Below are 26,290 nucleotides of genomic sequence, written 5' to 3' on the forward strand. Positions count from 1 at the left end.
TGTCTGAAGCTTATGCCTGTGAGTTTGGTGTAATAAGCAGGATCTCGGAAGTACTTTCAGAATGTTCATAACTGAAACAAGTGAATAATTATTTACTGCCCATAATATCTACGTGAAAGTCAATATACACTATCGTATTCATTTACTGTCCTATAGTGCTCAAATTACTTACAAATCTCATTATGAATTATATTTATGGAGTGGCTGCAGTACATATATGCAGCATTTGTTAATAAAAATTTAGATGTATTAATTACAGCATACTTTGAAAAAGCTTCACCCCTTTTTAATTGATAATGCATGGACTGCTGATCAGACCCATGTATCAGTCTATAAAATATTAAACATTAGCCCACAACTGATAGTTTAAGAGGCAGTGTGAATAACTTAATGATACCTTGTAAAAATGGAATAATTACCATGAAAATGGTTCAAAATGAACTGATTACCATAAAAATTAAGTAAAAAAACCACTAAAGAGGATGTTTTCACTGTCAGGATCGGTGGTTTTCCCTGACCATTGTCAATTGTCTTATTTGGCTACATCTTTCTTGCATGTCGCCTCTGTGGTTTCCATGTTGACCACGTTGCCAAGCAACCTTTGTTTCTGGACACTGTGTCGTACACCGTAGCCAAAGTAGATAAGGAGTCCTAAGGAAAGAAGAGTCATACATACTTTTAAGCCTGCAGGGCTTCCACTCAGACAGTTCCATTACAATGTTTAACAGCTCTGATGTGTCACATGAAGATTTCTGTGAATGGTGCCTTCTCTTATCTACACGCTAAAAAATACGACCATAAAATGTGCCTTTAGTTTGTTTCATCTGAGAATTTTAGGAGAATTTTATTTTTAAATTAGTTTGGCAGCTTTACAAATACACCTGAAGTTTAAAAAAGTGCCTCAAAGGTAAATGTCACTGGATACTGAACAACAGTGGTAAACTGGGCAACCTTTACTTTAACAATTCCCTTCTGTTCCCATCTATCTGTGTACTGGAGAACTTACCCACAGCCATCCAGACTGCGTAGCGGATCCAGGTGTCCCCTCCCAGCTGAACCATCAGGTAAATGTTAATGAACGCACTCACCACAGGAAGTAAAGGCAGGAACGGCACCTGAGTGTAGCCATAGACACACAGACATGAAAGTCTAACTTGTGAGGCCTGTGTCATGTTTGTCTTAGAAATCAGGCCTGGAGAATGAAATATTGGAATAATTTTTGAATCAAAATTAATCTTGAATAATCTTAAATCTTAAAACATAACATAATCTAAAACATAATCTTATGTTTAAATAACAGACTGATAACAGACAACCAAGACAAATTATTTTGATAATTTCTGATTATTCTGATTATTGTTCTGATTTTTTTTGTTGTTTTAGTGGAACTTTGTAATGGGGTAATACATGCAAAACCACTGATTTAGTGTCAACTTATTGATCTCTTAGATTAGTAGGCATGTAGTTAGTGTCACATCAGGGTCCTGATCATCATGGGTTTCTTATGTGATAACAACCTGCTGATTGAATCTGTTTTGTCCTGTTGGGCTTCCATATTATTAGATGCTTATAATAAATATAGACTTTTGACTCCAACTTTGTTCTGTAGCTTCTTTGCAAATGATGATGTGTGTTGCCTTTTATACTGTATTGTTTGTGTGGTCTATGTGTTGTGTGTTTTCACCATGAAGGAGGCTTTGGTGGGGTTCTGAGGCTGTCTCCAGATAAGCAGAACACTGAGCAAAATGGCGAAGGTGATCACAGACACACACACCAGGCTCCAGACCTCCAACTGCAGTAGAGACCCGATGGCCTTGGACAACAGGATGGCTAAAGTCAACACCATGAAGACTGCAGAGATCAGACAGAGAAGGGTTAAAGTAAATCCAAGATGACATGCTGGAGCAGGTATTGGATCCAGCTGCTACAAATGACTGTAGTGTTCAGGTTATTGCTGTAATGCATCTTTCACAAAATTTATATTAAATTATGCAAATCAGGTGAGACAATCTGATTGATAATTGCAAATGATTTGAAAAAAAAACAGATTCAGTTGTGTATACAGTATAAGTGCTTAATCTGACAGGTGCAAGAATACTGCATGTGGCTGTAATCTTTGGCTTGATCTTTTATCCGTACTGATAAACGCAGTGCTTATGGTGACAGTGTTTGAAGTTTCCTTGGTTGGGTAAGAGGGCGGTTTTAAAAATCCAAAAGGTGAGCTTTGTGTGATATGTAAATCATTTTCTCCAGCTTCATGCTCCTGGTACCTAGAAACAGAAAAAGGTTTTATTATTACTATTTCTTACTGTTTTAGGATAGCAAATGAGTTTTTGGATAGCAAAATCTTTTCATCATAACAGCAATTAACTGTGGATTCAATATAAAGTAGCATGTCAGTTTAACATTCTGGAATTGTACATACTGTATACATGCACATTTTAGCTGTAGCCTCCTACTCATGGCTTGTAGCCTGTATGTCTATATTCTGCAAGTTACTTGGTTAGCAATGTGAACATCTCTACTATTTCATACAGAGGGTCTCCCTGTATGTGTTCCCCTAAATAAGACAGATGTGTTCATTTTAGATTTTATCGAAGAAGCTTTACCTTTATCTCAGGTTAGGGTTAGTTTATTACAGTCAAATTAGACATTTACCATGTACATTTTTGTCTTTGCCCTGTATTATTCCAAACTATCAGATTTAATTAGAGGGTATGGATCTCTCAACAGTTCAACATAGGGTTGATGACAAGATGTAAGCACTGATCATATTCAGAAACAGAAAATCCAACATTCAGAAACAGAACGTTTGATGAATTCACCGATATTGGCTCATACCAGACTGACAGAATGAGGAAAGTGTAGACAAAAAATTAAATAGGATATTTTAGATTTTATTATCTATAAAAAATGAAAGGCAAAAAGTTAGTCACCCCACTACGCAAGGCAAAACAATCCGATAAGTGAAAAGATTGAAAAATCCTGCATCACATCTGGCAGAGCTTCTCTAGGGTGTCACACAACGTGCATTGGGATCTGGCGACAATACCCTCCCCCAAAGAGTCTGGGCTGGCCGAGGCACGAGGTCGACCACAACTTCCCCTTGTCAGCACAATGGACATCAGTCTAGTGCGGGCTCCATCTGCAGGAATGCGGCGAGGGTTGTCCCCATGGACTGGGGGCCTGTCTGTCCAGGTATCTCGCGTGGAAGTCTGAGATGAGACCGGGATCCAGTACATCACTGCGAGGGACCCAGCTTTCTTCTTCAGGGCTGAATCCCTCCCAGACCACCAAGTATTGTAGTGAGCCACCCCTCCTCTTCCTAGAATCCAGGATGCAACACACCATGTAAACCAGAGACCTGTCGTAGTCAATGGGCTGGGGAGGGGTCCCGTCCAGAGAAGCCTTGTCCAACGGGCCAGCTATAACAGGCTTAAGGAGAGAGACATGAAACAACCCCAAGACACAGTAGTGAGCAGGAAGGTTAAGCTGATACATTACCTCATTTACACGCTTGACTATTTCAAAAGGGCCGATATACTTGGGACCCAGTTTGCGGCATGAATCTGGCTTTTGGAAATCCCTCATCGACAGCCAAACCCGGTCACCTGGTAGGTAGACAGAGGTCTCTGCCATGTGCTTGTACCTTAGGAGGGCACGTTCAATACATTGATGGGTCTCCTCCCATACCCTCTCACTGTATCTCATCCAATCATCCACCGCCAGGATATCAGCGGCAACTGGAGTCCACTGAGTCATAGGTGATTCGTATCCCAGAATGCACTGAAAAGGGGTCAAATTAGTAGAGGAACAGGTGAGTGAATTCTGTGCCAACTCCACCCAGGGCAGGAACTTGGACCAGTCCAAAGTGCATGCAAAAAAACCTAAGAAATTTGCCAAGTTCCTGATTAGTTCACTCACACTCTCCGTTAGACTACGGGTGATAACCAGATGTGAGGCTTACAGTAACTCCTATCCTCTCCAGAACTGCAGACCAGACTCGAGACGTGAATTGCGGACCTCTGTCCGATAATATGTGCTCTAGTATGCCAAACATCCAGAACACCTGAGCAAACAGTGTCTCCGCAGTCTGGAAGGCAGTATGTAGGCTCGGGAATGCCAAGAACCTCACCCCTCTAGAGAACCGATCAACGACCATGAGGATGGTAGTGTTACCTTCTGTGGCATAAGTTTGCTGGCAGGAAGGGTCTTCGGCATCTTGCTTTGGCCACAGACAGAGCAGGACGAAATGTAGCGATGGATATCACTCGTTATAGTCTCCCACCAATATCAGTGAGCTATGGGTTGAAGTGTACGTGTCTCCCCTGAATGACCCGTAGCAAGGGAGGAATGAGCCCCTGCTAATAAACGGTCCCGGCATGAAGCAGGTACATAACGCTTACCCTTGTGTGGCTTGTTCAATCTCCATGTCAATCTCCCATTGAATAGATGCCAAGTGAGTTCATGTGGGTAGGATGGTCTCCTTCTCCTCCAATGTCTCCTTTCACTCCCCAAGATGGAGGCGGGAAAGGGCATCCGCTTTTGTATTCCAAGTTCCAGGACAGTACATAATCTTGAAATTGAACCTGGAGAAGAATAACGACCAACAGGCTTGGCGGGGCTCAGTTGTCTGGCCATACGCATATACACCAGATTCCTATGGTCCGTAATCACTAGGAAGGGATGATGTGTCTCCATTCCTCTAGGGCCAATTTAATGGCCAGTAGTTCATGCTCTCCAATCCCATAATTGTTCCACAGAGAAAGTTTCTTGGAGAAGTTTCTTGGAGAAATACGCCATGGGATGCAGTTTGTCCCCTTGACACTTCTGTGAGAGCATGGCCCCGACTCCAATATTAGACGCGTCTGCTTCTACAATGAATGGGATTGTGGGATCCAGGTGTCCAAGGATGGGGGCCCGTGGTGAAAGACTCCTTTAATTTGAAGAATGCTTCCTCAGCTGCTGAAGTCCATCTCAACTTAGTCGAAGACCCTTTGAGGAGAGCTGCGAGAGGGGCTGCTAAGTTTCTTATGATGCGGCAATAGAAGTTCGTGAATCCCAGAAAACTCTGCAGCCTTTTAATGGTGGTGGGTACCAGCCAATGAAGGATGGCTTCAATTTTCTTGTCATCCATACTGACTCCCCATGGCTTACTACATACCCCAAGAAGGTCATGGTATGGAATTCACATTTCTCCCCCTTTACATATAGTCCATTCTCCAGGAGAATCTTTAATACTAAACAAATCAGGTGAGTAAATGAGAATGTTGTCAATATATGCAATGACATATCTTCCTATCACCGTCCGAAGAAAATCATTGACGAATGCTTGGAATACCATGGGTGCAACAGTGAGACAATACGGCATCACCTTGTACTCATAGTGCCTCCTTGTGGTGACGAAGGTGGTCTTCCATTCATCTCCCATCTTGATCCGTATCAGATTATATGCGCGATGAAGCATACTTTTTTGAGATCAGGTTGAGGTTTCGGTAGTCAATGCAGGGACAAAGGCCACTATCCCTTTTCTTAATGAAGAAAAAAACTAATGCCGGGGGGGAGTGGATGGCTGAATGAAACCCTGCCTTAGTGCTTCATCTATATATTGTTCCATGGCCCTTTCCTCTTCTTGGGAGAGAGGATAGATGCATGCCTTGGGTAAAGTTGCCCCCTCCAGGAGTTCGATAGAACAATTACAGGAGCGGTGAGGGGGTAACAGGGCTGAATATTTCGCACTGCGAAAACTTGTTTCTTACGCAGGGCTCTCAATCGTCATGGAACAGAGTTGTAGGGTGGGTAAAGTCAGACAGTTCCTCTGACAAAATGCTGACCACTGAGTGATCTCTTTCTGGGGCCATGATATATTTGGATTATGTTGCTCCAGCCATGGCAGGCCTAGAATGACAGGAAATGACAAAGCTTGTAAGACCAGAAAAGAGATGAGTTTGGAATGGAGGGAACTGGTGGTAAGTTGTACAGGGATAATGCAGAGAGAGATGATCCCAAACCCTATGGGTGATCCATCCAAAGCTGCTAGGTGAAGGGTCTTTGATATAGGCTCTATGGGAATATTCAGGTTGTGTACTAGACGGGCATGAATGAAGTTGCCCTCTGCCCTGCAATCGACTAGGGCTGTGAACATAGAGGACGGAATATGAGACCCAATATACACTGGCAATGTGAATGATTTAGCAACCATACTCATTTTGTGCAGGGTTACCTGAACTTGAGAAGAAGGTTTGCTCCCTCTATGTGCTCGGAACACTTTACGGGTAGGGAGGAGACGACAGTCCCTGACCAGATGACCTGCTAATCCACAGTACAGACACAGACCTTCTTGGAATCGACGTCGTTGTTCCTCCGAAGATAAGCAAGAGGAGTCACATTGCATAGGTTCCACCACGTGTTCTCACTTGACCTCTGAACACGGACTGGGAAAGGGATAGTTGGACTGAACACTACTGGATCTCCATGGTCTTCTTTCCTGGAGGTTATTGTCTAGACGGATAGCTAGAGTAATGAGCTGATCCAACTTGAGCTCATCATCCCGGCAAACGAGCTCTTGCAAAACCTCGGAATTAAGGCCATGTCTAAACTGTATTATTAAAGCGGCCTCATTCCACTCACTTCCAGCAGCTATAGTACAAAATTCACGTGCGCAGTCCACAGCAGTCCGGTTGCCTTGGTGCATTTTAATGAGCAACTCCTCGCTTGCTCATCCCCTGTGTGGGTGATCAAACACTGCTCAAAACAAAGTTATGAACTCATCATATATTGCAGCTTGTACACTGTCCCATATAGCTGTAGCCCAACCTAGCGCCTTGTCAGAAAGACGAGAGGTAAAGAACGCTATTTTCTCTTGACTAGAACTGGGGGAAATGCTATTAAAGAGCATTGTAGCAAAAATCCCTGACATCTTTCAGGAGAGCTGTCATATTTCTGGGGCTTACTCACGGGGAGGGTCGGTGGGGCATTGGGAACAGTGGCAGTAGAAACCAATGAGGGGTTGAACAGAGTAGGAGGAACCGTCATCTAAAAAAGGAGGCAAGTTCCCGGAGATAATGACTAAGTTCCGACATCTGTACCTGTTGATCCGCCTGTTGTTTAGTGATCATTTCCATAGACCGCGTGAAACTCTAAAGTACCTGTTGGTGCTGGTTGAGCAGCTGACCCTAGTTAGTAAGTACCTCCTTTACTGCTTCCGAATCCACCATCAGCAAAGTATTCTGTCAGTAGTCGGGCAAAACCAGATGCTTGCAAATATGAAAAAAGGAGGCGATTTATTAACAGCACAGGGATAGGGGAATAATCCAAGGTACAAAAGGGGCAATCCAAGATGTAGAGAAATAGCCAGTCCAAGTCCGAAACCAAAAGAGCAAAGATAAAAAGAACCAGGCAACAAATCCGAAAGGGGTAGGCAAAAAAAGAAAAACCAGAAATACAAAACAGGGTACGATACACATAAAGGCTATCCAAAAAGAATGCTCAGTATGCTTAGAGATGAACTGTCAGCACTACTTCGCAAAAACTGTGAGTCCAAAACCTTCTTATATACACTATAAATCATGACATACAGGTGGGTGAAACAGATCTGATTAAACACCTCCATTTGGTCACGTCGTTGTCTGGGTGAGGAACGGGCCGCTGGGAATTGTAGTCTGCATTGGGATATGGCGTTATGACAATCAGTCATTGATTGTGAACTAAACTAAGATGTAAGAACTAAACATAACCCTTTTTTTGTATTTGGATTTCAGGCAACCTAAAATGGAAGTATTGTGTTTAAGAAAGTACTGTAATTCCTATGGGGTTCACCTGCTTTGGATGCACATACCGTTGAATTAAAGCTCACACGCTGCTGTTTGTCTTTACATTCTATATTTAATTTCAAATAATGTGTGCAAAGCCAAAATTACAAAGCCAAAAAAAAAAAAAAAGTCACTGCCCCAGTACCTACAAAGTGTCTTGAGAGCCAATATGTTTTTTCTGGAAAGATTTAGCCAAAGACTCTGGAGGAACAGTGCAGGTTATGGAGTGTCTGCCTGCATTAATTTTACAAGGTGTATTTAATCCTGGAATTTCATACATTTCTGAGATTAACTTTAGGATATGTATTTGTTGGACCAGCAGATATCTGAATTGTGAGGTTGGAATTGTGATGCTGAGCTGCAAACACAAACCTGAGTATGAGAATGCAAATGGCAACAAGAGTGTAGGCGAAGAGAGTTCCAATCGACATCATGTTAACCAGCGCGTTCAGGTCAAATAAAAGTGCCATTATCGCTGCAAATAAAGCAGAACACATGATTTCTTTCATTTTAGGCCATTTTTTAGCACTGTTCTCTGGAATCTATTCATGAGCTGGTGAGAATGCCACTCAAGTTATGTGGGATTTTATTATTTTTTTATTTATTAATATTTATTATTTCCCACTCTGACATATTTCAAAGTGGGAAAAGTCACTGTGTGGATCTATTCTTTGTCACAGCAGAGCCTCGGAACAAGGTTAACAGGGCACACCACTGCTGAGGCCCTTCAGCAGATCTCACTGAGACTTTCTTACCTGCCACTGTGCCGGACGAGAGGGTGGCCAACGTGGGACTCTTCCTCGAGTTGACTTTACACAGCAATTTGAAGAGGAGGCCATCTCTGGCCATGGCAAAGATTACTCGAGGCATTGGGAACATAGAGCCCAGGAGACTGTGGATGGATTGGTTCATTGTTACCCAAGTAAACAAATCACCCATCTATCAAAGTGTTTTCAATCACAGTATTGATTTCTCTGCACTAACACAACTGGTCCCAAAAGACCAGTTTCCAAAAGAACCTTAAAAATAAATTGATCAAATGACCAATCTATGGACCCCTCATTTAGCTGATATTAGTCTTTCTAGTTCAGGTTCAGGAGTAGCAATGGAAATACTATACTCTATATATCCCAAATACTATACTCTATATATCCCATAATTCTTCAACATTTCTTTTACCTTGTAGAGAGTGCACACAAGGATCCCACAGCCACAACATACTTGGCTGCAGCCCAGCCCACGTAGGCGAAGGCCACAGGGAGAGGGCTGTGGATGCTGAGCTGGTAGTACGGCATCATCAGTGTGAGAGCAGCCGACACACCGAAGTAAGCCAGGAAGCAGATGAGCAGTGCAAAGACAATGCCCAGTGGAATGGACTTTTGAGGGTTCTTCACCTCCTCCCCTATGCCACACAGTTTAGAAATGAACAGCCCATTTTCATTCCCAACTAAATATATGTTGGTCCTTGGGCAGAACCCTTTGCCGAAAGATTCCAACATGCAAGGCAATTCTATAGATTCAGTCCCAATTTTACATCAGCATCAAATTTGGATGCAGTAGAATTTAGCTTCAAGTCTATTGGACTTGCTTTGGAATCTGATACAAAGTGAAGCTGAAGATGTTCAAATCCTCATTCATAAAGATTTCCATAGAAGTTTATTTACTTAACCTAGCATAACTTTGTTAGAAACTTAATGCTCATATGAACTGAATTACCTGTGGTGGCAATGCAGTCAAACCCAACAAAGGCATAGAAACATGTTGCTGCTCCCGCCAGTGTGCCTTCAAACCCATAAGGGAAGAATCCTCCAACTCCATACTCAGAGGTGATATTAATTGTGGCTGAAATGTTTCTGAAAAGGGCACATTGAAAGCATGTCTCTGCACATCACTTATCTAAACTTATTTCTGTCATGAAATGGAGAACCAAAATGTTTCACCGGGACTCTTTATAGTTTAGTGATTGTCTGATTTGTCACCACTTGGAACATCTGATTCAAACAATGTGGACTTAAAGGTGCATTAGTTGATTTCCCCTCTTTTCTAGCTAATTCAAATAACTGTGAAATGTGCAGAACATAAGAGAATTATTATTTTACCAATGGAATCGACACTTCGTGAATCTAGTGTCTGAGAAAACCTATTTGAAAAACTGTGTTGCAGGATGGAATCTTCTCAATCCTGTCAGTCATTTTAGGAGACACTCCTCAATGCCCCATAACTCCCCACCCATTTCTGTCTGTTTGTCTAAGAAAACATGGCACAAGTGAGTGGCACCAGTAAGTTTCCTGTGTCATCAGGTGCTTGTACTGTCGGCTAAAAACATGCTATGCTGCCAGAAAATTAACAGCAAGAAACAACAAATTCAGTTAACACTGGCAGTGCTTTTTAAAATGGAAAGAATTATTACATGTGAAGGGGATGAAACTGGAGGCAGAATTAATGTGTTGAACTGTTTGAGTAACGAATTATAAAAAATTGAGTAAATAAATATTTAATCACTTAAAGAGCTAAGTAAATAATTCTTTAGTTGACTCAAATTCAGAGAAATAAATCTATGTAATGCAACTACTAGCCACCTCCCTAGCAGCTAACGAAGCTAACTAGCTAACTAACATGGGTAGTTACTAATAAACTCATGTAAATTCATTACAAAGAAATATTGGACAGCAAAAATATTTGAGTTATCTCACAACAGCAAATAATTTTGACGCAAATTCTAACCTTTTATGGGTTTTTAATTTACTACCAATAAGCTAAATTTCATAGTGGGCAACACCACATATCACTAAAATGCTAACACTGTCATGCCCGCACTGACTGAACAACATTGCTATACTGAGAAGAATTTGTAGAGTACTTGGATGACATGATTAGACAAGAAGTCTCTGAAAAAATTAAATATTATGGTATGTCATTATCATTTGCCAAGGGCGCACCAGTGGAAACTTAGCATGGGTGGGGCTTGATATGACAACCAACCAATCACAAGTCAAGTACCTTAACCACTGAGCTGCTACTGCCCCTTGGACAACTTTGGTAATAACATAAAACTGTAATTGATCTCCACTGTACACTGTAGATCTTAGAGGTGTGCTTTGTGTTCATGAGCAGGAATGGAAGGCAGATCCAAAGAGTAAAAATAAAATCATTCTGGGGTGTTGTGTTCACCTACTTAACCCCTAGAGGTGGTGATCCTTGAATCTTGATTAATGCACCTTTAACCTTTGATAAAGCAGTGGATTAAGGTTTGGGGTGTACGTAAAAGGTGAGGCATGTGGACTTACTGAAGCTGGTATGTTACATTCAGTAATGTTTCCTCACTGATGTTCCAGTTCTCCAGTTTCCCCTTGATGAAGCCGGTGATAATTACAAACAGCAACACCAATATGTTAATACTTGTAAAAATCTTGTTGACTGTAGTTGATTCTTTTACACCAAAGGCAAGGAGCCCTGCAACAAATACATTTACAAAACATTAGTTTTGAGATTCAGTGTAATAGGTGAAAGAAAATTGTGTAAAACTGACTTTGATATGATACCAGCAAGAATCATGATTAGACCAGCTGCAAAGAAGTCTGGGTAAGGAGCCAGGCCAGGTAAGTCCATTGCTGCATGTTTGCTAAAATAATTTGCCATCACATTTCCAATGAGATCATCAAAAGTGCCACTCCATGCTCTGGCTACACTGGATGCACCTGCATCAGGAAGAAATGGTCTGGTTACTGACAATAAAACACTCTGTGGTAAAATTGCTGTAAATTATGCAATCACACTATATAGATTTTTACACACATTTTAAAGGACTGAGTGGCATTCAAGATATTTTGATGTGCAGTATGTGTAGTTACCACCATATATACAGTTGAATCACCAATGGTGGGTTTCCTGAATAGGAATTATACTTAGTCTTTCTATTAAAATGTAGTGTCAGTGGAAATAACCAATGGAAATTATTTTTAGACTAGACATAGGCTTAATCTGAGTCTAGCTATTTGTCTTGAAGTGTTAAAAATGACACTTTAATTTGTAATGTGGATGATAAGCATATATCCATATTATAATAATAAGTATCCCAGTCTCCAGTGCAAATTGGCATTAAAGGTAATAGTTTGGTAGATAAACATTATAGTTTAACTACAATGCAGTTTAAACATTTTAGTATAACTACAAAAGGCTAAAACAACTGCATACCGGTGTATAAAACGTCACCACTATCCACTATATCTATAGATCGTCAAAAGAATGGCCTATCACAAGACATTAGCGGAGAGCTTCAGCACTAGCTGCTAGAGAAGACTAGCTGCCATAGGTCTAGACATCATATTGCATGTTCAGAGTTTAGAGCAAGACTTTATTTCCCACCTATAACATAGGAGAGCAGTAGATTCCACCCTGTGATGAAAGCCCACACTTCCCCTACAGTCACGTAGCTATAGAGATATGCTGATCCCGTCTTGGGCACCCTAGAGCCAAACTCAGCGTAGCAAAGCCCGGCGAAGACAGACGCTACTGCAGCAATGAAGAAGGAGACGATGATGCTGGGACCAGCCAATGTCCTGGCCACCTCTCCAGACAGCACATAGACACCTGCACCCAGCGTGCTCCCCACACCCAGAGCCACCAGGTCCACTGTGGTCAGGCAGCGGTTAAAGGTGGACACCTCACCCTCCGGGTCCAGGGGCTTCCTGCGGGAAAGGCCACGCAGGAACGCAAGCACCTTCTGCCCAGACATGCTCAGCTGCCAGAGGGAAAATGCTGCTAAGTACAACAGTGGTCATATATATATATATATATATATATATATATATATATATATATATATATATATATATATATATATATATATATATATATATATATATATATGTGTGTGTGTGTGTGTGTGTGTGTGTGTGTGTGTGTGTGTGTGTGTGTGTGTGTGTGTTTATTTATTTATACATATATAAAATGTAGGTTCCATGTGTATATAAAAAATATTAGAATTTTAGTAATTCTAGTGGACATTTGTTAATACTAAAAATGAAAAAGAGGAAAAAATGTAAATGAAAACTTCCGGATTGAAGATATCATTTTTGCTTCAGTAAAAAAATAAAATATATTTGAGCAGTTTAAATAAATTTGATGATTTTTCATGTGTCCAAATGGACCTACATGGTCAAGTGAAAAATGGGCATTTTTATTCTCTGAAATACATGCTTACCTATAATTAATACTGTTCTCTGCCACCTGGGACTGAGAGGAAAAGAGAGATCAGCTGTCTACAGTAAACATATTACATTGCTGATGCGAGTAATTATGTCAAGCCTAAATGCACAATGATTCTAACAAGCTGTAATGAAAGTATTCTTGAAGCCCTTCTTATGTTATGCTACTGTATTATTTTGTTATAAACATTATTTGGTGTCATCATATAAAGCAGTTCACTCACCCTACTGAACAGCTTTCATAGTTTCAGTGTGCTGTGAATTTAAAGCTGGATACATCCCTTCTTTCCTCTGGACATGGGGGAGAGAAATGAAGGAACGCCTCACATGGAGTTAATTAACTAAGAATATACACAACAGTTCCTGTATTCGTGATAACTGAAAATCCAGGCCACAGTCTCTAATGTAAAGCAGCCACTGTGCTAACTCCAGCTCATAATCTTTCAGAGATAAAGGGATGCAGGTGAAAGAGAAAGCCAGGAGTTTTGGAGTCTGAAGGGCAAGGGCAAAAAACCCCAGCTATACTACCTACAACAGGTCCCTCACATTACATTATTAAATATATCAAGTGGCAAGAAAGCTCGATCAATATTTGTCTTTTCATGTTTCGGTGCCCAGATAAGTTAAGAGAAGCAAATACATTTCCTTGCTCAACTGATAAGCAGCGTATGCAAGACTAACGTTGTAACATTGTACAAATTGTACATTGTGTCCCTGATCTGGCTTTTAATCTAGTAGATGATTTGAACAGTCAGGTATGTCGGGGTGGGGAAAACGCTACACTGAGCACTACTGTGGCCCTGGGGTGTAGTGAAGAGCTGCCTTTGCATTTGGGCAGGTAATCCTTAATCCAAAGTCAATCACAGAACCACATGTGTTCAATCATTGCCCTTGAGGTGCAGTTACTGCAGTTTTTTCTGTTCTATTCTACTTAAGAGTCAGGTGGCTAATCAGCTACATTAACTGTTCAAATGATTATTAATAATTGCAAAATCCAGGAATTGAAATTGGATTCAAGGTCCAGAGTTGGGTACCTCTGCCTTACACCCAGGTATCAACCCTCTGGTCCAAGATGTGATTCCAGCCAGTCAGTAACACAGCTGGTGCAACTGAAAGAAAACACAAGTGATGTGAATGAAAGACATGACAAAACATTTGGTAACTCATTGCTTGATCATTTCAACAAAATGTCTCATGCTTTTGTTTACAAACTTGGGCTTGTGTCATCTTTCTGTGGCTAACACTGGAAATCTAGAATCTAGAGGACAACCCTTTGACTTCCTTCACTTCCCTTAATTTCCACGTCTCAGCTGCCGCACCTCTTTTTTTTAACTCTGAGAGACAAAGCTGCTTTCAGGAGCTGGCAGCAGTGGCCCCAGCACACTTGTACTTTGTGGGGTAGCTTTCTCCAGTGTCCCGTAAAAAGCCTTTCAATCCCTGCTAATCTTATTTGGCATCTGCTCCGGCATGCAACAGTTCACCTGGGGGGTACACCGAAGCACTGGGGGGCTCTGTTACAGAGTCATTAAAATGTCTACTGCAAAGTTAACTAATATGGAATACAATTCTGTTTGTCAGTTGTACACAGACTATAATAAAGTTTTTTCAGACCTGTAGTCTGATGGTGACGACTACTTGTGATCTTATATGATTGAACATATATTCCTTATTGCAAGAATTTACACCAGGCAGTGGTGAAAGCAAGTTATAATACATTTCTGGAGTCATTGTACTAAGTAAATAAGATTTCCATTACCTTTTATAAATCAGCTGCAGGCCTCTGAAAGTTGGCTCCTATGGCAAATATTCCCAACTCTGTTTATACCGCTCAAAATAAGTGATTTATATGCAATATATACACTGGTGTTCTGTATGACCCTCCCACTTGGGATCAGTGACAACAGAGCCTTTCTCCTGGTTACTTGACCCCTAAAGAGGCCATTCTCACTGCCTGCACGGCTGCGGAGAGTGGACAGAGCTATGCTGAATGTCCGCTTCTGTGAAACCTTTTGTTCAAGTTCGAGCAGTTCCATGCATTCACAAGCATTGCACTATTAGAATGAGAATGCAGGAAAACCCGTACGCTATAGACGGCCGCGCAGTGTAAAGTTCTGTGTGAGAGAGCAATTGGTGGAGGAGAAAGAAGAAAAGGAAGCAGAGATTTCATCAATTCATGGGAGACAGCCCAGTTCAGTTACAGTGATTTTTCTGCCCACGTGGACACACAAAAGAACGATCTTTCTCTGGCAGACTGAAAGGCACTTTTTTCAACACCCATCCAGAAAGGTCTCATCCAGGACCATCCAAGTGCACACCATTCATCTCATAGACAGCTTTTATATGTGCATTGGTTGCACTCTCTGATGTGTCCCCAATTCCGTTAGGGTTTCCTGACGGGTTCCCAGGGTTACTTTGTGAGCCCATATCACAATCATTGTTTCATGTTTTCATACATATTGTTGTTGCTGCTTTTTTTTTTTGACACGTTTTTTATGTATGTGTAAACCATAATTACTCTATTCTTTTGTTAAATGTTATTGTATTTTTAAGGTAAGGCAAGTTTACCTTAAGGCAAGTATAGCACATGTCATACACAGCATCAATTCAAAGTGCTTCACATAAAAGATGCTAAATACATAAATAAAACTTGATTTAAATTGAAAAGATAAAATTAAAAATTAAGCAACAAATTTCAAATAGAGATCTAAACTAAACATTACAGTTTACATATTTTGTTTAAAAAGTTCAAATTAAACACTGAGACGAAATATGAAAATAAAGACAGAATAAGAATTAGAAGAAATAAAAATTTAAAGTGCTGAAAATTAAAAGTGCAGTGCTACACTGCCTGGACAAAATATTTTTAGTTTACATTTAAAAGCATCTTAGTGTCGAGGCTCTTTCCTTTTCAAAACAGCATAATAGTGCCGCGGGGCAGGACGCAAAGACTCCCTGGACTGTGACATACGTTTATTACGTTAAGACGTAGACGACAACAGTGGCACTCACACATAACAGCAAAGAACATCATGAATTCACACTTAACATTAGCAAAGATTATACCAACATTGCATTTAACTACACAAACGAACTTTACCGCAACATCTACATAAATAATGACCAACAAGGGAGCCACACACTGACAGCGGATTAAATACAGACAAAACACTTAACCCTAAAGGCCGTGCAAGCCTGTGCTAAACCGGGGGGGCGTGGTTACAAATTAGACAACCGTGAAGCCCTTTGCAAGCGGCGGGTCGTACCACGTGACTCGTGGGGGGCGGAGCATTCCGTGACAATGGCTAAACGCCGCCATGCTGAGTCTTTAACTTGGGCAGGACTGACGTGCTCCTAATGATCTGAGGGTTCTGTCCGGCTCACAATGTTGCAGCATAGACACACTGGACCTACACCGTTAAGCAATTTATAGACCAGTAATAATCAAGTCTATCCTGTACTGTAGGTAACATTGTATTATTAATTAAACTTTCTTCAAGCGTATATAAACCCATTGTGTTTGCTTTTCCTTAAAGTGTCTCATACAAACCCAAGTATTTGCCCCGCTCTTCTTATCAGTTCCACCTGTGTCTAGTTAGCCTCCTCATTTCAACCTATGTAAATACTCCCTTCACTCCTCTGTATTTGTCCATTATTTTTAGATTAATGCCTTTTAGTGACTTGACATGCTTGCTGTGTTTCTCTTGGTTTCTATTAAGCGACTTTTGTATTTTTGCATCCTGCACTTCCTTTGCAGTCACACACTGCACCTCATCACACAGTTAATCTGGAATAGTGGTGACTTGTAATTGGAAGGCTGCTGACCCCCCCCAGGGCAAGGCCCTTAACCTGCAATTGCTCAAGGTATACTCAATTATAATTGTTAGTTGCTTTGGATAAAAGTGTCAGGTAAATATACAGTCATGGGGAAAAGGAAATACACCCTCATTTAATTCTATGGTTTTATATTCAGGGCCTAAATAATAATTGTGTTGTTTTCACCAACTTATATAAACAAAAATAACTTCAGTTGATACAAAACCAAACTGACTTGAATATGTAGTCATTTTGTTTTCAAAAAGTAAACTAACCTTCAGAAACCCGGTGGGAAAATAAAAACAAAATTAGCAACAATAACGATTTAAGTTATTCATTCAGCTGTTCACTAAACCATTTAGCCATTCAGGTGTCAATTTGCTACTGTGCTTTGAATCATTGTCTTGTTCCACAACCTAATGTCAACCTCCCTTCAGATGCTCAGGAGATGGCCTCACATTTGTCTCCAGAACATTCAGGTATAAAGTGGAATTCATTGTTGTGTCAGTGTCTACAAATTTACATCAAGTCTACGGAACACCAAACTGCTGAAACATGTGTTTGTATAGGTAGTCAGACTTCCTGAGGATTAACTAATCTTGTGTAAATGATTGTGGAAGTAGGAATAGTGTACTTCTTTTTTCTTTTTTTTTCAAAACTAGAGGGTATTCCAGAAAGCAGGTTTAGCAACTAACCCAACAAAATCTGTTAACTACAGAGTTCATGCAAACTGAGGGTTTTCAGTTCGAAAAACCAGGCACAGAATAAGGATTGTTTATGCTCCATAAAGTGGGTCCCCCACATGGAGGTGGCCATGTTTAAGATTTTAGTTCAGAATCTCTGATACATCTTGGACACTAGGTGCCAGTATAATGGCTATTTCATAATAAGAAGAATCACTGGGAAAAATGAATTTATATTATATATGTTGCGGCTCATATTAAAGTGACTGTATATAAAGAATGATTTGTTTAAATATTTTGATGAATATCTTCACTTGTATATAATTTTCAGCCAAATCAGTCTTTTGAGCATTCATAAGTATATTTCACATATTATGATCATGGATTTGCATCTGTGTTTTTCAACTTTAAATCCTTTTAACAGACATGAGCACAATGTAGGGCATGTCCTCATATGTTGGTCTCTTCACAATGTAGGTCATTCTGCTAACTTAGCACTCATACGATTGGAGCACTAGGGGCTGTAACCCCCAAACTACAACATCCGGAACAACATCCGCTATCTCAGTCCAGAAGAGTGAAGTCCTGGGAACAGCTAAGATACTACGCAGGACTCTCAAGTTCCCAGACCTCTGGTAGAGGCCTGAGCTTGCTAACGAAAAGCAACAACACTGGCAGTAGAACTCAGGGTGCTGAGACAGCAGAGCAGTCAGAGTGTAAGGAATGGCTGCCCTCCTGGCGTCCCTGTTTCTGTAGCTTCCTGATCGTGTCTATTTTCCTTTGCGTCTCTGCTCTGTTCCTTGGTTTTATTTTCACTGCCCCTCGTCTACTCCTTCGTTCTGGTCCGTGTTTTGGTTCTCCCTGTTCCAATGTTCACCTGAGTCTGTTTAGTGCATGATTGTTTTGGTTATTTTTACCCTTTGTTAGCTCTTCTACTTTGTTGGTTGTTTTGGTAAGTTACGTATGTTCTGTCGTTTTTCTGTCTTGTTTAATTATGCTCTTTGGTTTGCCGTTGCTTTTCCATTTGTTTAGTTTGTGTATCACTTTGCCTCAGTGTTTTCTCCTTGGACCCGTATTTTGCCCTGTGATTTGTGTTTTTCCTCTGTTAATAAACTGCCCCCTGCACATGCATTCTGCCTCTCGCTTGTTCCGAGTGGAAACGTTACAGAATAACCCACCCTAACTAAGAGAATGCAGCATGAGGGCTTCGGTCCATCATGTTCCGTTCTCTTCGGTTCAGTAACCCTCACGCCTCACAACGAGGGATGCCGGATTACTCCCTGTGGTGGAGTTGGATTATATCAAGACTTTGCTCTCCACACTCAAGGATGGGAAGCCCCTGGTTTTGCCCTCACTTATGGCAACTCCAGGTGAGTATGACGGGGAGGACCAGTTGGTGGGGAGATTCGATATGCAGTGCTGCATCTAGCTCCAGTGCCTGACCTGCCCTAAACCTCCTGAACTACTTAGTGAAGGTGCTGTTCATAAAGACCTTTCTTCGGGGTAAAGCACTGGCATGGGCGGAGATAATTTTCCAGCACAGAACTCAGGAGGCTAGAATGGTGGAAGGTTTCTTCCGGCTGTTAACAGCATGGTTTGCTACAACCCCACCAAACCTGCCTTCTCTGGCTACTCCCCTCTCAGCCGCCCAGCCAGTCCCTGCCTCCTGCATGGAGACCACAGCCCGACCAGTTGCTATCTCCAGCGTTGCCGGGTCCAGCCCCCAGCGCAAGAAAAGCTGGCCGGCCAGCTCGGGTCCCCGGCACGGGAGATGACGCCATCAGTTCTGTACCTTTTCCAGTCCTTGGCGCAGGACAGTCCCGTTCCAATCCCCGGCACAAGAGAGGACGCCGCCGCCCGATGCGAGAGAGGACGTCGCCCAGTCTGATCTGTTCCCTGGGGCGAGAGAGAACACCATTCTTTCTGAGCCTGTTCCAGTTCCCGGCACGAGAGACATCGCCGGTCCTGATCCAAGTCCTGTTTCTGGTGCGAGAGACATCGCTCGTACTGAGCCTGTTCCAGTTCCCAGCACCAGAGACGCCATTCATCCTGAGCCTGTTCCCAGCCTGGTGGTGGCCTCCTGGCCTATCCTTACCACCCAAGAGGTCTCTCAATCTGTTCTTGTAGGTGCACCCCTGGATTTCCCCGCAGCACCGCTGACCACCGTAGCCACATCTCCAGGCCCTACAGCACCGCTGAGCAGCGCAGCCCTGTCTTCGGGCCTCGCATACCCGCCGCTGCCGAACGCCTTAGCTGCGCCTCTGCACCTCCCTGCAATGCTGCTGACAGCTGCGGCCGCACCTCTGGACCTCCCGGACTAGCTGTGAACGCCAAAACCGTGCCTCCAGACCTCCTGGACTCGCTGCTGAACGCTGCAGCCATGCCCCCGGGCCCACCGCCGCTGAAAGTCGCGTCACCAGACCCGGCTAGTCCTGTGTTTCGTTTTGCATTCTGCCTCTCACTTGTTCCAAGTGGAAACGTTACACAGAGTCTCACTTGAGGCATGCTTTACACCCAGCAGTGTGGAACAACACACAGCACTGGACAAGCTTTCCTCTAGACTTAAATAAGGTGGAAATAAAAAGGCAAACAAGGGACAGGTGCAAAAATCAGGTTATTGGGAACAAGGAAGGTGCAGTGTGTGCATGTGTGGCGGGGGGTGTATGGCAGTGAACGTGTCCCTCAGGTTTAGTTCATAGTGCATCTATAACTGTGCCTTCAGTAGTAAAAGTATTTGAATAGAAATCTTTCCACACCATTAATGTGCAGAAAATGACAAAACATTCTTCCAATTCAAGCCATTATTTCCTTATATACTTGCTTTTCACAACTATAACAGTTAATAATTGTTATAGTTATTATTATTATTATTATTATTATTATTATTAATAATAATAATAATAATAATAATAATAATAATAATAATAGTTAACAATAGCCTAATAATGCTCCACTGTAGATTTGCATAAGACATGTCACTCCGTCATTATCTTATAATCACGTTCCCTCGCATGTGATGGTTTCCTTGTTTTTGACACAGATATGAAAACATATGATGCTGATAGCATGGATGCATGTACAACACGTACACTAGGTTAAACGTGCTCCCATGCTCTGCTGTGTCACAGAGAGGGTCCACGCTATGACTTTTCCCAGTCTGAAACATGCCAAGCTCATCTTAAAATCCCATGTGACTTGAGTGGCATTCTCACCAGCTCATGAATGGACTTCACAGAACGGCGCTAAACAAAAGGCCTAAAATGAAAGAAATCACGAGTTTTGTTTACGTGCAGCGATAATGGCGCTTTTATTTGACGTGAACGCGCTGGTTATCGTGAGTCCATCAGAAGTCTCGTCGCCTACACTCTTGTTGACATTCTCATACTCAGGATTGTTTGCAGCTCAGCCTCCCACTTCTAACCTCATGATTCAGATATCTGCGAGCCCAAACACACGTCCTAATGTAGATCCCAGAAACTTGCAAATTGCCAGGATTCTAAAACAAGTGCAAGCAAAGTTTTACATAACTTGTGCTGTTCCTCAAACTGTTTTGGTTTTTTTTCCCTTCATTTTCCTGAAAAACAGATCCTGGTTCTGATTACATTATTTAGCTGGACAGTGACAGCACTTTTGTTGTTTTAACTGATATTCTGCTCAACATTTATTTGAAATGAACTATATTGTGGCGTGTGCCACAGACCTTGTGCCGTGGGTCTAGGACTGGATAACGAGGAGCATGGCAAGGATTTTCAGGTTTGTCTCTCTGCTTGCCTTTCTTAGTTAAAAATGCGTGTTCTGAATATTGAAGTTTATAGTGTAGTTGTGTTAGTTGTTTAGTTATCTCATTTTGGTAATTAAACCATTAAATCAGTTAACCATTCCCTAATTTCCATGCTGAATTAGTCCATTTTGAGTTGTTGGTTATGCAGTTCTAATAATAGAGCATTTCATTAAAACCGAAGCTGGCGTTTCCGGTTTTTCCTTCTTCACCGACTATACATTGGTGTTGGAAGTGGGGTGTCACCACCAAGATGGAAGAAATCAAGCATATTAACATTCTGCATTTGCTCTTCCTGACAAAAATGAACAGGGTGTTCAATAGCGGAGAATCCACATAGTTTTGTCACGTTCCCAGTCGAGGAAGCTCATGTTGTTCTTATATGATCACGTGGCATCAAAGTGACAGTCATACACACCCTCAGGAGCACACATTTTACACCAATTTTCACACGTACGTTTACCAGACTGTTTACGTTGTCGGACAGAGCGGATGATGAGGACAGCTGTACAATCATGCCTTTTCCAGCTAGATAAACACGAGCGCTTTCTCGGCCAGCAGGGTGCGCCTTCCTCCGTCCCTGACTGGCAGGTCGAGTGGTGAAACAGTCCGTTCAGTGTCAGAAAGAATTTGGGGTCTAAACGCCACCTTTGAGCGCAGGAATGCGCGTGACGCTTCGCGCGCAACCTCTACCCCATTTCCCCATTTATTCTCTTTCTTATTCGCTCTCCTTTAGCACCCGTAAAGAGCAGAAAAAGACTTTTCATAGGTTGTCTTGATTATTGGTGGTTGTAGTGAAATATTTTCGACATGAAGCTCGCTGTGGTAGCATTAACTGCTCTTCTCTGCGTGTTGCTGTTTCGGCTCGGTGAGTGGTCTAAGGTTAACATGGGAAAACATTCAATCTGCATAACTTAGATAAAATTAAGTACTTAAACGAATTATTCACTGTAAATATGGCAAAATATCAAAGCGTACATTTCCATATAGGCAATAATATAATGTTAAGGATGTTCAGAATATGATCTCCATCATTGGAACATATTTATGAATGCATTTTATTGTGTCGCAAGGATGGAGATTGTATCAGATAATGTTTAGTCATAATATGAACACAAAATCTCAAACTGCATTAGAAAACATCAAACAAAGTTGACGTGATAATGTATATTAATAAAAAGTAACATTTTATAGAAATCATCAAATAAAAAAATATACAGAAAGACAGAATAAACTATATATAGGCCAGGATAAACAATGTATTTTTAATATGGATTTAAAACATTAACAGTGGATGTTTCTCAAAAATAATCCTAAGGGAATAAATGTCAGAACTGATATTCTTATATAAGTTGCATGAATTGTGTTGTACAGTGTACGTGCGGTTGTACTGTGGTTTCCTGCTCCATACTTCAGCGGTGCATTTATACCTTTATGTGCCACAATTACACAGTCATGAGCCAGAAGGCTAGCCAGGAGCCTCGGACAGCAGTTGAGCAGGAGCCCAGAGGCAAGGCTAAGGTGGGTGAAGGAGCCAAGAAGAAGCCCAAGAGCGCTGCTGTTAAGGCTAAACCTGGAGTCACACCCCGGCCTTCTACGGTGGCCACCACGTACCTCACACAGGTGCTGGAGAAGGGAAAGTTCCAGAAAGTGGGAAATACGTTGTCGGTTTCTGCGGGAGACACGCTACAATTGAGGTGCAAGGGTAATCCTGTTGAGTGGGGTGTCCCCACTTACTTGCAGGAGGATAATGAGGGACGTCTCAGGTGGGCAGCTACAACAGGCTGTGTGGTTCAGATCAATGGTGTTAGCTTGGTGCCTTTTAGCACGTTTCTATTATATTTTGTGTATTTTACGGATATAGTTGATTCTAGATTGCATTGTTTTTTTCAGGATGGTCCAGCACAAACAGTATGGCATGCTGATTTTAGCCAATTCGACAGGAGCTGACACGGGAGAGTACACCTGCTACCCCATGCACTGTGAAGACACAGACTGCAGGAAAGAGTACGAGAAAGCTGTCAAAGTCTTCATCTTCTTTCCTGGTAATGTGCATCAGGAACAGTTCTGTACAGTTTAGAGATTCATTTGCAATTTCTTTCCAGCAGGCAGGTCATTCTTAACTAAAGAGTGGTAAGTAATATTCCCTGCTGCCCACTGCTTTTGTGATGGATGGGGACAGGGAATTATAAAGAAATTTTAATATTAATATTACCCTTTCTGCCTGAATGACAACCCACACCAAACAGCGCCCTTCTCAGACCCGCAGGAGCTGTTTGTGCCCTCATCCAACTACTACGAGGTGATCCAGCTGCGAACAAACCACCCCGCAGTGCTTCCGTGCCAAGTGACCTCGCCGTCAGCTAAGGTCACGCTGCACCATGAGTACCCCCCTGCCGAGGTGAAGGTGGACGGGTCAGAGATCTCCTTCAGCGTTACGCGCGGCTTCACCATTCACAGACCTAGGCCGCACCTTGCTGGTTCGCTGTACTGCGTGGCCAGTCTGGGGGGTCTCCGCCAGAGCTCCACCAAGTACATGCTTGTCTATGTCCACTGTGAGTTCACACTATGCCATCAGTTCTGCATGCTTTTAATGTCCTTAATAAAGGTCAGAATGAATCTCATTCTGAATGTCTCAATTGCTTTGAGGTCAGTTATAGTGTCAATATTTAAATGTAATAAATAGATTTTTAATAGTATAATTTATTTTAATTTAGTTTAGTAATAGTATATGTGCATTTCACATATACTACCAGTTGCAATTTATGACCATGTGTCTAAAAGGAAGAAACAATATGAAATCTGAATGTTTTATATCATCAAGGAAGTCATTTAGTACTAGAATGTGAATGCAACACGATACTATATCATATAGAATGACATTGGGTTTAGGGTTAGGTAAAAAAGCCAGTAGCTGACATTAGTCTGTGAGATTTTAGACGACAGTCAGTGCTGCCTGCCCCTCCCACAGACCCAGCCGCTCCCCCATCCCCCGTGATTCAGGCATCGTCGGACACGGTAGCCCTGGGTCAGAACCTGCAGATCACCTGCATGGTGGTGGGAGAAGAGAACGTGCTGGTGGACTTCACGTGGGACTACCCTGGACAGAAGGTGATGGTTTAGGATACAGCTGAAACATAAAAAACTTACAAGATTAGATACAACATACAAATCCATATTTTTATGTGCTTCATTCACAGACTGATAGATCTGACAGTTAAAATTGTTTTCATAATTACTTGTTTTGGTATATATGTTCAGATTTTAGAATTCGATACTTCTAAACTACTAGATACTTCTGATTCTATGTAACGGGTACCCAGGCCAATGCTCAGCAACATCCAGTGTTGAATTATCTCTTAGCTCTAATTTGTGCACAGCTAGACATATCTAAACAATGTAGGTGTTAATTTAACACAGGGTTTTGCACTAGGTTTTAACACTTCCCAATCACTAGGCTATTGTGTACTTAATTTCAGTTATCTTCCATTTCCTTACTTCTGCCAGTGTTGTCCTATCAAAAGTTAGCCCACTATTATCAGACTTGAGAAACACCACAAAGCGTGCTGCACTTGTTTGGCGGCAGTGCTGTTCAATCCCGGGTCCTGGTAGCAGCTTGCTGGGTCCTGGCGGGAGCTTGATGCTTTCGCTGGGGGATTTGCAGATCGGCCGTCCGCTTTACACCCAGGACAGCGTGGAGACGGTGCAGGTGGACGGCCAGGGGCGGCAGCAGCGCTCCGAGTCCGTCCTGATGGTGGAGGAGGTCAGAGAGGTGGACCAGGGTACCTACACCTGCACCGCCCAGAACCTGGAGGGCTCTCGTTCTGCCTCCACCACCGTCAGCATTCCGGGAGGCAGCAGCACTGCCAAACTGAAGCAGCCTCGAGAGAGGGGACGACTCCGTGGGAGACTCGTCTGAAAGGGCAGCGGACATGCATGTGGGCTCTACCTGGTGCTCTGTACAGTTTATTAAAGAGCTGAGTTGGAAAGTGTTAGCTTATGATGGTTCCCATTTACTGGCATTGCATATCACAGAACCTTTAAATGAGCCCAGTGAAGATGACACGTGTGTACCTGAAGTGGTTTTGATGCATTAAAGTGCATCAACTAACTAATTATTATTCTTACATATTTAAACGCTTTAGCAGAGTTTGCTGTGAAGGCTGTTTTGCATGAGAGGCCAAACAGTGACTGAAAACCTACAGTGTTTTAAACGTTCAAAGGAGACACGGGTCTTAAGGTGTATAAACAGGCATTGTGTAACGTTCCTGCTAATGATATAGGTTTGCTTCACATGAAGTAAGAAGCAGTAATCTAATCAGTAATACACTTCCAGTAGTGAGACCAATTTTATATTCTATTTCTATACGTTAAATATTCAAAACATGCTAATAAAAATGTTGCATATTTTATTTGGCTGTTTCTTAACAAGTGAAAACTTAATTGTACATAATTGTGACTGATACATTTTAAATTAGAAATAAACATTTCTTTTAGTAGAAATTTTGCTTTTCAATACAATGTTTTGTGGCATTATACTGTGGGTATAAGCTTGTCATAAACACAATTCCAGCACAAAAACTACAATATGAGAGGGCAGCGAGGTTACCATGACACTAAAAACAAACAAAATGATATCAAATGACACTAAAAGCAAACAAAATGGCCAATCACTAAAACTTTAAATGTATCGTCACTGTTAATTTCATGCAAAAGCTTAAAAGGTGGCGAAGTTCAATAAACTTGGAAAAAAAATGCTGATTTAAAGGTATTGGATTGGAGACACCTCTAAGGTCAATTCTTAAAATAAGCAATCTTGTCTAGATTCTTGTTTTTTTCTTGAACATTTTAACCCAGGAAAAAAATTACTCTCTATAGGTAGGCTACACGGGTAAACACATCAAATTTTAAAAAGACAGAAAATAGTTATGTAGCTACGTAAGTAGTCTTATTTGTATGGAGGTAGTTTCTTTAGTGCACAACAGGTGGCACTGTGGA

At 41.8% G+C, this 26,290-nt stretch overlaps 2 protein-coding genes across 5 annotated transcripts; one reads left to right on the forward strand and one right to left on the reverse strand.

Annotated features, from left to right (window-relative positions):
• Window positions 1-270: 270 nt before the first annotated feature.
• Window positions 271-14,847, reverse strand: LOC113586034 (cationic amino acid transporter 2-like). The gene is made up of 15 exons (XM_027023888.2): window positions 14,775-14,847; window positions 14,053-14,127; window positions 13,243-13,309; window positions 13,015-13,046; window positions 12,177-12,552; window positions 11,354-11,509; window positions 11,099-11,264; window positions 9,528-9,664; window positions 8,991-9,213; window positions 8,567-8,703; window positions 8,184-8,286; window positions 2,140-2,270; window positions 1,685-1,851; window positions 1,007-1,115; window positions 271-651 (listed from the first exon to the last, which is right to left on the reverse strand). Exons 5-15 carry the CDS (start codon window positions 12,544-12,546, stop codon window positions 533-535), a joined length of 1,818 nt encoding a protein of 605 aa, XP_026879689.2. The 5' UTR covers window positions 12,547-12,552; window positions 13,015-13,046; window positions 13,243-13,309; window positions 14,053-14,127; window positions 14,775-14,847; the 3' UTR covers window positions 271-532.
• Window positions 14,848-20,825: 5,978 nt separating this feature from the next.
• Window positions 20,826-25,704, forward strand: LOC113586051 (platelet-derived growth factor receptor-like protein). 4 transcript variants are annotated; one of them, XM_027023905.2, is made up of 6 exons: window positions 20,826-21,267; window positions 22,746-23,058; window positions 23,186-23,337; window positions 23,554-23,847; window positions 24,264-24,403; window positions 24,957-25,704. In XM_027023905.2, exons 2-6 carry the CDS (start codon window positions 22,748-22,750, stop codon window positions 25,209-25,211), a joined length of 1,152 nt encoding a protein of 383 aa, XP_026879706.2. In that variant the 5' UTR covers window positions 20,826-21,267; window positions 22,746-22,747; the 3' UTR covers window positions 25,212-25,704. The 4 variants fall into 4 exon arrangements, with proteins under 4 accessions (XP_026879706.2, XP_026879704.2, XP_026879705.2 ...); XM_027023903.2 differs by lacking the exon at window positions 20,826-21,267 and adding an exon at window positions 21,899-22,160; XM_027023904.2 differs by lacking the exon at window positions 20,826-21,267 and adding an exon at window positions 21,899-22,160 and having other exon boundaries at window positions 24,981-25,704.
• The last annotated feature ends 586 nt before the right edge of the window (window positions 25,705-26,290 follow it).

The sequence above is a fragment of the Electrophorus electricus genome, chromosome 2 (genome assembly GCF_013358815.1).
Source record: "Electrophorus electricus isolate fEleEle1 chromosome 2, fEleEle1.pri, whole genome shotgun sequence".
Lineage (NCBI taxonomy): Eukaryota > Metazoa > Chordata > Actinopteri > Gymnotiformes > Gymnotidae > Electrophorus > Electrophorus electricus.

Excerpts from the sequence above, each read along its gene's own strand:
- LOC113586034 (XM_027023888.2), bottom strand. The coding sequence starts at position 12,546 with ATGTCTGGGCAGAAGGTGCTTGCGTTCCTGCGTGGCCTTTCCCGCAGG. Across the intron at positions 8,704-8,990 it reads TTGTGTGCACTCTCTACAAG|TCTCCTGGGCTCTATGTTCC; the intron begins GTAAAAGAAATG and ends ATCCATCCACAG. Across the intron at positions 652-1,006 it reads CGCAGTCTGGATGGCTGTGG|GACTCCTTATCTACTTTGGC; the intron begins GTAAGTTCTCCA and ends TTCTTTCCTTAG.
- LOC113586051 (XM_027023903.2), top strand. The coding sequence starts at position 22,103 with ATGAAGCTCGCTGTGGTAGCATTAACTGCTCTTCTCTGCGTGTTGCTG. Across the intron at positions 23,338-23,553 it reads AGTCTTCATCTTCTTTCCTG|ACCCGCAGGAGCTGTTTGTG; the intron begins GTAATGTGCATC and ends CGCCCTTCTCAG. Across the intron at positions 24,404-24,956 it reads GGGACTACCCTGGACAGAAG|ATCGGCCGTCCGCTTTACAC; the intron begins GTGATGGTTTAG and ends GGGGATTTGCAG.